At 40.4% G+C, this 12854-nt stretch overlaps 1 protein-coding gene across 2 annotated transcripts in view; it reads left to right on the plus strand.

The window, feature by feature from the left end:
* Positions 1-12854, plus strand: part of Prelid2 (PRELI domain containing 2) — a 160241-nt gene that overhangs the window by 56785 nt on the left and 90602 nt on the right. The window contains exon 5 of one of the 2 annotated variants that reach the window (XM_013025530.1): positions 10891-10960. The exons of the other annotated variant lie outside the window; for it this stretch is intronic. Coding sequence (XP_012880984.1) covers positions 10891-10950 — 60 coding nt within the window. The 3' untranslated portion in view covers positions 10951-10960. The remainder of the gene's footprint in view (positions 1-10890; positions 10961-12854) is intronic. 2 annotated transcript variants of the gene reach the window in all.

Here is a 12854-nt window from a genome sequence, read left to right on the forward strand (position 1 = left end):
GCTTTTTTCTTTTTGCTTATGTGGTGCTGAGGAATCAAACCCAGGGCCTCGAGCATGCAAGGCAAGCGCTCTACCACTGAGCCACCTTCCCAGCCCCTTACCTCCTGCATTTTAGAAGCTAAACAACAACATGTTACATAAGGTAACTAGCCATTGTGGAAAAAGTTAAGAAACTCAGATTTAAATCCTAGGTCTTACATCTTCTAGTTATGAGGCTTGAATATTTTTTTTCTCTTTCCTTTCTTTTTTTTCTTTTTCCTTTGCTTTCTTACTTGGAAAAACGACAGCAAAAGTTTCTTACCTTGTAGCAATGTTCAGAGGATTAAATGAGATAATGGAGGTAAGCCCATAACAAATTATTATTAACCTCAATGTTGCTTTGATTTGGTATGATAAGTTTTTGGCTGAAAATACGACTTTAGGAAATTACATTTTGATCAAAGAGAATTCCTGATTAGAAGACTCAAGAGAGTCACCCTAAATGTGAAGATCATTCGTTTTTAGAAATGCATGGATCTGAGGAAGGAAAAGAGTGGAAATAAAAAGTAAAAGAAGAATTATTGGGGCATCAGTTGGATTTATTTATTCTGTTAGAGACAGTTCATTGACAAAATAGACAAGCATGTTTCTCACCATTTTATCTCAGAATAGGCCAGAAACAAGAAATGTGGCTGGGCTTAAGTCTGATGAGCAGTGAAAATATAACTCATAAAAACCAAACAAACAGAATTTTGTTAGTTGTTGGTTTGTCACAGCCAAGAGCTGGTGCTTGGGGTATTCTGGACCAGGGCAGGCCTGCCTGAGTGTAGGAGAGCATTGTCTTATAATTAGAACAGGCATGAGCGAAATGCACTGTGGTCAGAATGCCAAGAGTGGAAGTTTGTAAGCAGTAGCAAAGGTTGACATCGATGTTGTGTGCGGGGTGTGGTGCTTGGTTCCTGAAGAAAAAAATTATGTGAAGTCCCAGTCAGCGAAAACAAAACAAAACAGAACAAAAACTATGTAAAGATCACATTTTTCTTGTTTCTCAGTGGTACTAGGGATTGAAGGGCCCCACACTTGCTACACAAGTGATTTTACCATTGCCTCCAACCCTGCGTTTTTGGCTGGTTAGTTTTGAGATAGGGCGTTACTTCCTTCCCAGGAGTGTGATTTATTGCCAGGGGCATCGACTCACGTGACCCTGTCAGAGTTCCTGTGTGTCGTGAGGGTGCATGCTGAGGGTCCTGTACCCGGGCACCAGACTCAGGTGATAGTTTGCCCGAAGTGCCATTCGTTCTCCTCTTAGTTAATCATATAGAACAACGCCTCAAGATTCCTTTTGTGTTTTCTAATGGAGAAACCCCCCGCCCCCAACCTGGCTTCCTCTTTTATTATACTGAACAACTCTTCCCACTGATTAAAAGTTGCTAATTGTCCACATCCCCCACAAATTGTTTAAGGTAATCTTTCTGTACCATGATTGTCCCATGACTACAGAATTACCTTCTATGCTCCTATGTTGTATATAGTCATATGATGTTTTGTCCATACCCACATGGTATGTTCGCTTTCTGCCTACCAGACACTGCATTCCCACGTCTTGCTGTGTGAACAGCTTTATCTTCTAGCTAGAACAAAAGGTACTTACTACAGGGCCCAGTGGTCAGTGGAGGAGTCTTGTGGACTCTTCTGCCAGGGTTTGCCTTGAACTGTGATCTTTTCAATCTTGGCCTTTCCAGGTAGCTAGGGTTGTAGATGTGGGCTGTTGTGTCTGATTAAAGGTCACGTTTAAAAAATTTAAATAGAGTAAATCATTTTGGAGGGTGAGGAAGAATTTTCTATAAAAGAGCCAGGCTTCCACTTTTGACTTTTTTTTTGGTCAGTCATGGGGTTTGAACTCTGGGCCTGGGTGCTGTCCTTGTGCTCTTCACCTCAAGGTGAGGGCTCTACCACTTGAGCCACAGCGCCCCTTCTGTTTTTCTAGTGGTTTATTGGAGATAAGAGTCTCATGGTCTCTCCTGCCCGGGCTGGCTTTGAACCGCGATCCTCAGATCTCAGCCTCCCGAGTAGCTAGGATTACAGCCACCGGTGCCCGACTCCACTTTTGACTTCTCCGTGCTTTGGAGAGTCTTACACTTTCTTGCCTGGGCTAGCTTTGAAATGAGATCCTCAGATCTCAGCCCCCAAAGTAGGTAGGCTGGCAAGTGGGTGTTTCTCTGGAAATTGCCAATAATGGAAATGATTGTAGCTTTTCCTTCTGTTGTTTGGGCACAAGACATCTCGCTACACCAATTGGGCTGCATTCAGTTTTTTGCTGAGTTTCCTATCTGAGTTAAATAATAAAAGGTCATTTCCACTTTTTAGATGTTATTATTTGCAGGTGCACTTTTTTTCTCTCGCAAATTGTGAGGATTAAATATTCTCTTTGAGGAGAGAAAGTTTTATAATGTGAATCGAGGAGATCTGAGTCATCGCATCAACTTAATGCTCTACAGTTATATCTAAAGAGTCTGGGTTATTAGTGGAAATAAAAATGAATCTTACTCAATAGCCTATTTGCCACAAATGGAAAATTATATTGAAGCTGTACATTTTATCAGGCTAGTCCTACTGAGAAAACATTGTATTTAAAATAATTTGTAGATGAAATTAGATATTGATTTATGTATTAAGATTCATGACATTTGTTTGGGAACAGGACTGAAATAACTGATTTGTTTATCAGGATTTAAGGGACTAAAATAGCTAATTTATCAGGATTTTTGAGTAGAGTCAATAAAAGAAAGTCTCTTGCTATGTATAGAGCATTGTAGTAAAAGTTTCCACGTTCACATTCTAATGTAAACTTGTAAGTCTCCCCACCCCCGAGCCCTACCCACTGTCTTCCAAAATCCCAGATTTTAGGCTGTCCTATCTGCTTGCCTTGAGCCAAATCTGTGCTCTACTTCTTAGTTACTGTGTGGTTCTGGACAGGAATTTCTCTGGGCTTTGGTCTCATCTCTCGACCCCCTCTAAGCAGATGGAAGGGTAAAATAAGTCGACAGTGAAAAAAATAGTACAGTGCTTGTCATGCTATATATAATTTTAATTGTATTATTGTTATTTGGTGTTATTCCAGTTTTATAGATGAGGAAGACTTGAATTTCAAAAGAATTGGACAGCATCAGATTAAAAGATGCTGTATTGTGATAGAAGATCTCTTCCTGAGAGCTTTGCTAAGTATTTCTTTCATCTTTCTATGAAAAAGCTGGTGTTTGTATCTCTCTCTTCCCTCCCTCCCTCTTCCCACCTCTTCTTCCCTACTCCCTCTTCAGATTATGCTCATGGTGTGCTGAGTTCTAGTGTTGGTTCTATGTGTTCAGTGATGAACACTAGCCAGATTTCTCCACCACCTTAGCATGAAATTTTCTTTATAGGGATGAATGCTAATCAAATAGTAGGACCAGGCAATATGGTCCAGACTGTGACTGGGCTATTTAAGCTGGAGTAGTAATGAGAGTATGAGAGGGTCTAATTTCAGTGGAGGTGCTGGATGAGTTGAGATCTAAGTACTGCAAAGTGCTGGATGTCTGCTCCTGGGATGGAGAGAACAGTGGAAGATGAAGAAAGAACTGAGGATGTTTCCTGAGTAGAAAGCAGGCCTCACCAGGGAAGACGGAGGATACAGAGTAGATACAGTGTTGGGAAAGTGAGCTAGAAGCAGATTGGGCAACCTAATAAGGAGATGATGTCATTGTAAGAGGGAGAGTTAACTAGGAGGATGACAGATTTGTGTCATGATTCTATATAAAGTCAATGAAAATATTTGGAAACATTTTTTATATAAGTCCCAAAAAAATAGAAAACTATAGTCAAAGAGAAGTTTGTTTTTTTTGGGTCCAGTCCATGGGGCCTGAACTCTGGGCCTGGGTGCTGTCCCTCAACTCTTCACCTCAAGGCTAGCGCTCTACCACTTGAGCCACAGTGCCACTTCTGGCTTCTTTTTTTTTCTTCTGCTTATGTGGTGCTGAGGAATTGAACCCAGGGCCTCATGGATGCCCAAAAGTAGGATTATTGCTGTAGCTAGGCATCCTAATACTATATTGAAGAGAAGTGGAGAGAGTGGACATCCTTGTCTCGTTCCTGATTTAAGAGGATATGGCTTTAGCTTTTCACCATTAAGTATAATGCTGGCCATAGGTTTGTTCATATATAGCCTTTATTGTATTGAGGAATGTTCCATGGATTCCTAGTTTTTCCAGACTTCATCATAAAGGGGTGTTGGATCTTGTCAAATGCTTTTTCTGCATCTATGGAGATAACCATGTGGTTCTTATCCTTGCTCTTGTTGATGTGAAAATTATATTAATTGATTTGCGTATATTGAACCAGCTTTGCAATGAATCCTGTTTGATTGTGGTGTATGATTTTTTGGATGAATTGTTGAAGTCAGTTGACCAAAATTTTGTTGAGAAGTTTTGCATCAATGTTCATCAAAGAAATGGGTCTTTAGTTCTCTTTCTTTGATGAGACCCTGTCTGGTTTTGGGATGAGGGTTGTGATGGCTTCATACAAAGAGTTTGGTCGTGAACTTTCTCTTTCAATTTCATTGAAGAGTTGGAGGAGTATTGGTGTGAGCTCTGCTTTGAAGGCATTCCACTGTAAATCCATCTGGTCCTGGGCTTTTCTTAGATGGGAGGTCTCTTATTGCTGTTTCTGTTTCAGTGCTTGATATGGGCCTGTTAAGATTGCTTAACTCATGTTGGTTTAGTTTTGGCATGTCGATATTTGCTAGGTGTTTCTTGACTTTTTAGTTTACTATGTTATATGGTATTCCTGTAAAGCAATGATTGGTTGGCTGGCTGATAGATCCATGTATCCATCTATCCATCTATTCATCCATCCGTCTATTCATCCATCCATTCAATAGACATTTACTATTTGCCTTTTGTGTCTTATTTTTTTGTGGTATATATCTTGAAGAAGACAGAAGCTCCTAGCTTTAAAAGGTTTGCATTCTAGGGGGATTAAATAATTACAAAAGAATTTATTACCAACATTTACTACCAACTACCAGGTAATTACCAAGTATTTATTAGTTTTAACACTAAATATTGTGATAAACAGATGAAGTATGATTTTAAGGAATTTTTGTGGACAAGTCCATGTTTTATCATTTTTATTCAGAGATGAGGCTGCGAGGTTTATAGAATTTAAGATCCTGTGCAAAGTTGCAGAACTAGTTTGAACATAATCCTAGATCTCTGAATCATTGAACAATTACAGTGCCATTCATTGATAAAGATAGGGAGCTTTGCTGTGCTGCTATCTTTTCCCAGGAAAATGCTGGAGCTAAGGCATTGAAAGCTGAGTACCTGGAAGGTGAAGAAGTTGGACAGTGCCATTCTTGTGGCTGCCCTTAAACCCCTTACCTCTTTTAAAAAACATTTGTTATTTTTATTATGAAGGTGATGTACTGAGAGGTTACAGTACAGTTACATAAGTCAGGTAAAGAGTACATTTTTTGGGGGGGGTCCGGTTGTGGGGCCTGAACTCTGGGCCTGGGCGCTGTCCCTCAGCTCTTCAGCTCAAGGCTAGCACTCTACCACTTGAGCCACAGCACCACTTCCGGCTTTTTTCTTTTTGCTTACGTGGTGCTGAGGAATCGAACCCAGGGCCTCATGCATGCAAGGCAAGCGCTTCTACCACTGAGCCACCTTCCCAGCCCTAGAGAACATTTCTTTTTGGATAGTGTCATCCCTTCCCTCTCACTTTTCCAGTTTTCCTCTCCCACCACCACCCACAAGTTGTTCATTTTCAACATACTGTCTAATGAGTACCATTGCTGCATTTGTTTACCATTTTTCCTCTATTTCTGTCCCCCCCCTCACCCTCCCAAAGACATATGATGAACAAACAAGACAAAAGCAAAGGAAAGAAAAACAGCAACAAAGGAAAAAACCCCTCTTGTTTCCATTTCCTGGAGTTCATTTTGATAAATATTATTAGGTAGGATCAGAGGCACATAGGCATTGCGCCTTTCTGTTCCTCTCCCAAGAGTATGCTCCTTGGGTCTAACTGGGTTTGAATGCCTGGAGTCCTATATAATTTATTATGTCTCAGTATATTTTAGATCTAGCTTCTACTCGTGAGAGAACACATGTGCCTTTTTGTCTCTCTGAGCTTGGCTTACCTCACTGAACATAATTTGTTCTAAGTCCATCCATTTCCCTGTAAATGATATCATGTTGTTCCTTCTAATTGCTGTATAAAATTCTGTTGTGTATGGGTACCACTCGTCTATTGTAGGGTCCTTACCCTTTCTTGATCTGTATTTCTCACACTCATGACCAGCCTCCATTTCTTATTTCTATCCTCTCCCAATAATGTTTCATATCCTCTCTGTAAAATTGCTTCCTGTCTTTTTCCATGTGATGTATCTCACTTGTAGCACTTCTCAAGTGGTTTTCACTCCTCCATTTTCTCCCAGAGACCAGTGGCTCCTTGAATAGAGACATCATGTCCTGTACACATTCCTGTATCCTAGTTTCTGCCTGACTCCTTACACACAGTGACTGCTGCTGGTATTGCTCGAAAACCCTGACCCACAAGAAAGAGTTATTTCCAGTGGGGTCTTTAACATTAGTCTTTGATCATTGTGATAATTAAGAGAACAGTTCTCTTTTGTTAAGAGCTCTGTATGAATATGCCTTTGGGGGACTGTTGTAGAAGTTTGCAGTTTTTGTGAGGTCTAATATTACTCTCTTTGGTGCCTCTTAGGTAAGCAAGAGCTCCTCAAGGAAGTATCAGTGTTTGATAACAAAGTAAATATACCATCTGGATTTAGCCATCTTTGCGTCTAACTTACTCCTCTTCCTCTTAAGACCCAGTTTTGTGTTTCCAGTAATTACCAGCGATCTGAGAGTAAACAGAGTGGGGAATTTGTGAAGTGTTTTACACTTTGTGGCAATATCTTTGGAAAGCATTGCTCTGGTTTTAGAGAAATGAGACCGTTAGATAGTATGCTTACCTGCACATTGACAAATGAAGACAGCCTTCAGGGGAGAGAGAAAATAAAATAGAGTTGGTTTATAGTTTGCCAGTCCAAAAGCTTTTAAACTGTACCTTTAAAGGCAGAGCCCCTTAATATGTACTCTGCATTTTGGGTATCACTGTGTGGTAAATGGTATAAATTTAGTCCCTATAAGCCTGATCTCTTGGGGATGAGATTTAAAAGTGTTGGAATGAACTTTATTTGAGAAGACGCTATCGATTAGGCTTTGATTTGGGCTTTTCTTACCAAAGAATGATACTAAATAATGACTAGCCTCCCTGTTTTTTGTTGTTGTTTTAATTCACTTTATTCTCTCTCTTCCTGCTCTCATTCCCTGCCTTCTATTTCTAACTGTTCTTCTAAAAAACAAAGACCAAGGTGGTGTGAGACAGGAGAAAAGAGGGAAATAAAATCAACTGTCTCATCGTGAACATAATTGATTTAATAAATAAACGTCTTTCAGTTCCCAAGGCAAACCTCAGATCTTCACTAATGTCAATTAGTGTTCAGCTCAATACGTGGCAGTGGTCTTAATTTAGAAGGATGGGAGAGTTCACACATTCTTGCTTTCCAAGGAAGGAGTGTGCTTTTCTTGTTCTAAAGACAGATTGTACACATTTACTCACTACTGTACAACAAGTTTGAAAAGGAATTTATGTGACAGTTTCTGTTCTTTCCTCCTCAAAGTAGGAGAACAGTTGATTACATTATATTGGGGTTTGTAGAAACTAAAGCTGAGAAAGGTAATAGAAGTTCTCTGGACTCCACTAGTGTGCAAACTCTGTAAGGACAAGGCCCTTGTCTTGTTTGCCCAACATTTAATTTCCAATGCAGATAGTAGCTGCATAGTAAGTGTTTCTTAATTGGATTTGTGGCTGAGTGAATGAGAATAGAAATGAGCATTAGCTGAGTCTTATGATTTGGTGAAATTAGTTAAACTTTTTTTGTATTTCCTTTAGTTGCAAAAAGAAATTGCCTGGCTTACTTCACTTAATATATTTTTTTTCCAGTCTTTCCATTTCCTAACAAATGGGGCAATGTCATTCTTTCTGATGGAGGCATAGAAACATAGGTCCCATGGTTTCCCTTATTTGCAATAACTAGTATATGTCTGAGTCAAGCAGAAAAGGTCAGATAAGTTGATGTTAGGGGAATGAACCCCAAAATAAGTATTCAAATGTTTTTTTTTCTTCCATACAATTGTTTCTAACATATTTATAAGATGATTTCTTTGTTGCTTTGTATGTCCCTCCCCCATGGTATAACCCCAGCTTTCACTGTATTTGATGTTGGTATAATTTGTGGAGGGAAAGGGCAAAAACAAATGGTTTAACTAAGGATACAGGTGGACCCATTGCAACAATGAGATGTACAAGTCATTAGGTCGAAAAATGAACTTTACAACTTTGGTGGGGCGGGGGGAAGACTAGGTAGAGGGAGGTGAGGGGAGTATGGGAAGGGATGGGAAGGGGAAACAAAGAGGAGGCAACAATGCTTGGTAAGAAATGTATTCATTATCTTGCCCATGTAATTATAACCCCTCTGTTGCCATTCTACAAAGGCGTTTATGAATACAATATATTTTGATCAGTGTCACCCCTTTAAAAGTTCTCACCCTCCCTCAAAGTCCAATCCTTTTAGAGGAAACTAGCTTAAAGAGTACAATATACATTATGTAAAAGATGATTAAGGAGAATATTTCATCACTTCCTAGCTAAGTGAGTTGCAAGGAATCTCAGAGGTGACGCTACTTGCAAATTCTTCTGTGTGTGTGTGTGTGTGTGTGTGTGTGTGTGTGTGTGTGTGTGTGTGTGTGTGTGTGTCTGTCTGTGTGTCTGTGTCTGTCTGTCTGTCTGTGTGCACGTACCAGTACTGGGGCGTGAACTCATGGCTTGGATATTTTTTTGCTCAAGGCTGACTCTACCACTTGAGCCACAGCTCCACTTCTAGCTTTTTGGTGGTTAATTGAAAATGAGTCTTTTGGATTTGTCTGCCTGGGATGGCTTCAAATTGTTCTCACATCTGTCTCCTGAGTAAGTAGGATTACAGGAATGAGCCAACTGGCGCCTGGTTTGCTGGTTCTAGAGCATACATTCATTGTGTCTTAGCATCACAGGAAGCATGTTTTAAGTCCAGATACTGGGCTTCAGCACTGGAATTTCTGTTTGAGTCATTGGTAGGGGCTGGCGTCTCAGTTTGCTTCTGGAGTTTACCTCGTCTTTCTGGCATACAGCTGGGTATAGAAGCCAGTCCAGTTTGCCTCACAGTATCTGTAAGTCCAAGGCAGTCTTGGTAAAAATGAGTAGCCTAAGGAACCCACCAGAATGTCTAGTGATACTATAACTAGGGCTCACATCTCCTGGCTCTGATCACAGTGCTCCTGACCCTATAGTTGGCTATTTTAGTTCAGTGGACCTCCATCCTCCTTGGCCTCTCTCAAGGTCCCTCAGTGCTCTTCCTTCTAGTATAGGGGCAGTTTTTAGGGTGATGGCCCTGGCAGAATCTTAAGGACCTTCTGAATCATATCTTGTTTCATGTTCATTACATGTATTTTATTGTTTCTCTACTGATGCTTTTCGTTATGCCACATCCCCTTCTCTTGGCTCAAAACAAAACCCAGGAGGAAGTACCTGCCTTTCTCCTGCAGGCCCATTCCTCATTTCAGGTTCATTCGCACATCAGTCTAAGAGAACCACTCAAGTGTTTATTAAAGGTAGAAAACTCTGGGGCCTGCTTGAGGGCTATATAATCAGCATCTTCTTGGGAAGATCCTCGGAAAATGTATTTTAAATTCCCTTCATTATTCTTCCTACTATTCTGCAGTCCTGAGAACAATGAGTCCTTTTCCCACTGTTTGAGGTTCTTAAGACCCTATGTCATAATTATACTTAAGTCCTCTGACTTGTAGCTCCTTCCATGTTTTTGTGAACATCAATTAGTTGTACAAGAGAGTTTTATTTTGACATGTTCACATATGCATACAAAATAGCTTGAGCACATTCACCCACTCTTATCTGTCTCCCCGCTTCCCCAAACCACGCAGATAGGCAGGCTGGTATGGACAGTCATGGAATGAGAGGTTCAGATAGGCAAAGGGGGCCACTGAACATTGGGTGGGGTGCTGTGTGTGTTCCCTGCCTAACAGCTGTATATCCTGAGTGAATGTATTAAACCTGCTTGACTTTTTGTTTCCTCACCAGTAAAGTGGGGCTAACAATAGCACTTTCAGCTGGGTGCCAGTGGCTCATGCCTGTTAGCCTAGCTACTCAGGAGGCTAGGATCTGAGGATCATGGTTTAAAGCCAGCCTGGGAAGGAAAGTCCATGAGACTCATGTACTATTAACCACCAGAAAACTGGAGGTGGTGCTGTGGCACAAGTGGTAGAGCACTTGCCTTGAGCTGAAGAGCTGAGCGACAGCGCCCAGGCCCAGAGTTCAAGCCCCACGACTGACCAAAAAAAAAAAATAGTACTTTCTTAGGAGTTTTGTGGATATCAGGTAAGGTGGATTCAGGGATGTTGTTCAGAGATAAAGATTTGCTTGTGGGGTGTATTGGACATTGCTCCCAAGGCAGTTCTGTGAAGATCTTGGCCACCTTTAAGTTGTTTAACTTCTCTGAGGCTCTTTTCTTATGATTAAAACTGGTGCTAAGTTGTCCCCTCTCAAGCAGATCTGAGCATGTGTAGAGAAAGTATACCTGAAACTGCTGGGTAAAATATAAAATTGGAGATATTATAAAGGTTAACTATGAGTCTACTTTTCTGAAATGACTTTGTGGCCAGAACCTGGATTTCCTGAAGAGAGAAGGTTGTGATAAATGCAAAAGGGCGTGTCTATCAAATATAGCATTTTCAGTTTTCTTTCTTCTCTCTACAGGGAATTAGAATAATGGAGATGCTGCTAAAAGAACAGTGTGGTGCTCCCTTAGCTGAATAAAGAATCATCAGTGAGTACCAAAAACAAGATCAGAATTATTCACTCAAGTCATGTTTTTGGCTTTATAAACCTGGTATTATGTATCAGTCTCCCTGGGCAATTCACACAGCACATTTCTTAGTTATATATACAGCACATGATTGCACAGATGTTTTCTTATCTGCTTAGTACCTTTAGTTACTTGGTTCTTTGATTTTCAGAGCAGTTTTGTACTTATGTGATGGTTTACAACTTCAAATTGCTAAAACTGTTCAGCATAATCTACCATGATTGGGACCCTGAAGGTGGCATAGATTTGTAAAGATTTCAGCTCAGGATGAACTGAAGCTTTCTTTTATTGTTCAAGAACAATGAAAAGAGAGATTTAAGCTATAATTGGAGCAGGAAGGATAACAAGAAAGGAACATATTGATTGGCCTTATATCTTGTCAGTCTGGAAACTAACATGGAAAAGCTCAATTATAAAATGCTTCAAAATCAGAAACTTTTTGAATGACAACATCATGCCACAAATGGAAGTATTCTTCCTTGAGCTTCTGTTACTGGAACTATCAAGATACAGGTGTGTTGAAAATACTGTCTAAAGTTACCTTTGGCTATCAGTATATGGTGTCGATGAAAAATAAGGGAAGTTTGTGTTTAAACTTGGGTCCTATTCTGGGTTACATTCTCAAGTTCATTTACATATTGCACTGTGTATATGCAAATACTTCAAAGTCAGAAAAATCTCCAAATCCCACACATTTCTAGTCCTAAGCAATAGTCAACACTGAGGACCAGCTCAGGGCTGGTCCTCTACCACTTCATCCACACCTCCACTTCTGGCTTTCCATTGGTATATTAGAGAGAAGCATCTCATTGACTTCTATGCCTGTGCTGACTTTAAACCACAGTCCTCAGATCTTAGCCTCCCGAGTTGCCACCGGCATCCAGCTAAACCTTAGTTCCTTTGTTTTGACTGGGGAAGAATTCAAGCAATACATAAAACATAATGAAAATTATATATGAGCATTTCTTTGGCGGGAACTCTGATAAGCAGGTTGACACATGAAGCTATGTAACAGACATGCCTCTGCCTATCTGTCCAAGTTTGTTAGGAGGGCTGCATACATATTGCTCTTAAGTTGTGGGCACCATGGGGCCAAAAAGTCATCATCGGGCTATGGCTCCTGTCCTTGTGTGTGGGGATGGGAGTTGGGGGGGGGGGAACTCTGCTTTGTTGGATAAACTTTAGTTATGCAGACCTGCATAAGTCAGTTAGCCCCAGGAATTTTTCAGCATATTTTTCTTAAAGTGTTATTGTTGTGAAGGTGTTGCACAGAGGGGTTACCGTTTCATAAGTTCAATAATGAGTACATTTCTTTTATGGACAATGTCACCCTTTCCTTTGCTTTCCCTATTTCCTCCTCCTGTCCCTGCCTAAAAAGCATCTTGATTAGCTCTCTTTTGGTGGGTCTGATTTGATGAGCCACGGGATGATTTCTTGGAAATGCAGGCAAGGCTGCTATGGGGGAAGATTTTGTTTCTAGCGGTGACAGAGTGACTGGGGACAGTGCCTCCACCAGTTGCTCTGCAGCCAGTTACCCTGTACTGTCTAGGTGGCTCATCTTCTTAGCATTGTCTGTCATGGCCTCTAGCTGGAAGCCAGTCCATACCAGCATTACCTCCAGTTTAGAGCAAATGATTCAGTATTAACAGATAACAGGCAATTGCAGAACTATTCAGCTCCCTTTATCATCAGGTTCTGTTGTCAACACTTGAGAGAATGCCCTTGTACTAGAAAAGATAAAACTAAGTTATTTAAGTGAGAATATAGCCCAAAATGAAAGTGAATGATGGTTTACTATATACATATATATATATGTATGTCTATATATATATATATATATATATATATATATATA

Source organism: Dipodomys ordii, unplaced genomic scaffold (assembly GCF_000151885.1).
Source record: "Dipodomys ordii isolate 6190 unplaced genomic scaffold, Dord_2.0 Scaffold85, whole genome shotgun sequence".
Classification (NCBI taxonomy): Eukaryota; Metazoa; Chordata; class Mammalia; order Rodentia; family Heteromyidae; genus Dipodomys; species Dipodomys ordii.